This window comes from Trachinotus anak, unplaced genomic scaffold (genome assembly GCF_046630095.1).
Source record: "Trachinotus anak isolate AG129_WGS33_773 ecotype Australia unplaced genomic scaffold, CSIRO_AGI_Tana_v1 ptg000021l, whole genome shotgun sequence".
Classification (NCBI taxonomy): domain Eukaryota; kingdom Metazoa; phylum Chordata; class Actinopteri; order Carangiformes; family Carangidae; genus Trachinotus; species Trachinotus anak.
The window spans coordinates 985,705-987,500 of record NW_027273872.1 but is presented as its reverse complement, the minus strand read 5'-3'; the positions used below and the strand labels follow the sequence as shown (position 1 = coordinate 987,500).

Genomic DNA, 1,796 nt, shown 5'->3' with positions numbered 1-1,796 from the left:
TGTTTGGATGGTGGGTGGGTGTGGAGGCTCATCAGCCCCACTGAGCCCAGGGCAGAGGCAGCCAGTCTGTGCTGAAAGCTGGGGGCAGGGCTCCTGATTCTCCAAGCAGGGGTTGTACTGGCAGGGCTGGGGTCCCTTGTGTGAAAGGGGAACACTCACAGGGGCCAGCACTTCGGGAGGAGAGCTGTGGTTATCAAGGTAGTCATCGCTATCGTCATCATCTGAGCCGAAGTCAGACATGAATATGATTCGTGGACGAGTGATGGGAGGGGAGGTAGAGGCGGCGTGAGTGAGGGGGTGGTAGTGAAGAAGTGGTGAGACCATCAGAAAAAGAAGAAGTGCAGCCAGGTTCTTGCACAGTGACGCCATCTCTATGGACAGAAATAACAAATGACAATTACTTCCAAAAATATTTAAAAAATAATACAGTGATTAACAGATCACTAACACCATTAACAGTGTTTATCCATTCAGTTTAATTCATTTATTCTGTCTCAATGAACCTTGTAGCCTATAAAATAAAGAATAAAATAATAAAATAAAATATTATTTAATATTATTAATATTATTTAATAATAATAAAATAAGGTGAAATAAAGAAACTGAAACCCAGAAGCCGATGTTATTGTCGTCGTGGTCACTGCGTCAAAACACAGACTAAAATACAGAACCTGGTTACAATACAGGACAAAATGAGCATTGCAACAAGGATCTGCAGAGGTACAGGAGATAAGAAGTAGGGTATATGAGGTTATAAGATTTTACGTGTCTTGTTATTTGGACTTGTCAAAGAAGAGAAAAGTAAAAAAAAAGTTTGTTGAGAGAGGAAATAGAGAAAAGCTTCTTCGCCAGATTCCAGTCACTATTTCAACATAGTTTATGGCTCGGAAATGTCTTTGTGTATAATCAAACATTTGCAGTGTTTTGGTTTCCATCCTATAAACAGCTTTAGATAAATAAATGCTGAGTGCTGGAAGAAAAAATACAACTATTGGTGTGACCCCATCAGCACTTCCATCATTTTCTCCTGGCAGCAAGCCAGCTGAGTTCTGTGGGAACCCAGAACTGAATCAGAAAATAAAAGGATCTCAGTTCACAGCCTGGCTGATTTTTAAATAACTCTGATCAGCCAGAAAATCTTTTCTCATGCCTTGAAATGCCGACGCTGATGACTGAACCGCTGAGAATAACCATTCCAGTGGTTTGCATCTGGTCAACACACATATCACATATCACCGTAGTGATACAGTGAATGGAAACAAGTAAAGTGTTAAAGTGTTTACTGTACCTTTCTGATCTTGTTGGATGTTTCAAGTCTTTCTCCTTGTTCCCTGTCTGCCTGCTCACTCCGTGTGCTCACATACTCTTCAGATTTCACCGTCTTAAGTTGTTTCTCTCAGACTCTCTCCTCCTCCTCAACACCCCCTCATTTACTCTGCTCAGTGCCTCTCCCTCCCCTCTTCACTCTTTCATACTGTTTTCACTCCTCGCCTCCTCCTCCGTCTCAACAGGGCTGCCAACCAGCCATAGCAGCGCTCCTGTAGCTCTTTCTGTGGAATTCTTGTGATTATTGTGTTAGAAAAGTGTGTGTGTGTGTGTGTGTGTGTGTGTGTGTGTCACCATGTGCCTGTGTGCTTCTCAGCATATTAATTTGCTGTGCAGCAGCAGGAGGCAGGCTTGTGCTTGTTGCAGTATGTGTTTGTGTAATCTGGAGGTGTAGCTGTCTGTTTTTGATAACTTTTTAAGAGCTAAACGTCCCACATACTCTGCAGGTGTTCCTGAGGAATGAACAGGAC

At 42.7% G+C, this 1,796-nt stretch overlaps 1 protein-coding gene across 1 annotated transcript in view; it reads right to left on the bottom strand.

Annotated features, from left to right (window-relative positions):
- Window positions 1–1,450, bottom strand: part of LOC139605699 (leucine-rich repeat neuronal protein 4) — a 2,257-nt gene extending 807 nt beyond the window's left edge. Inside the window, exons 1-2 of the mRNA XM_071457402.1 lie at window positions 1,289–1,450; window positions 1–371 (exon numbers count right to left, since the gene is read on the bottom strand). The exon at window positions 1–371 is cut by the window's left edge and continues 807 nt beyond it. Of these exons, the coding sequence (XP_071313503.1) occupies window positions 1–369 (369 nt within the window). The 5' untranslated portion in view covers window positions 370–371; window positions 1,289–1,450. The remainder of the gene's footprint in view (window positions 372–1,288) is intronic.
- Between the last annotated feature and the right edge of the window lie 346 nt (window positions 1,451–1,796).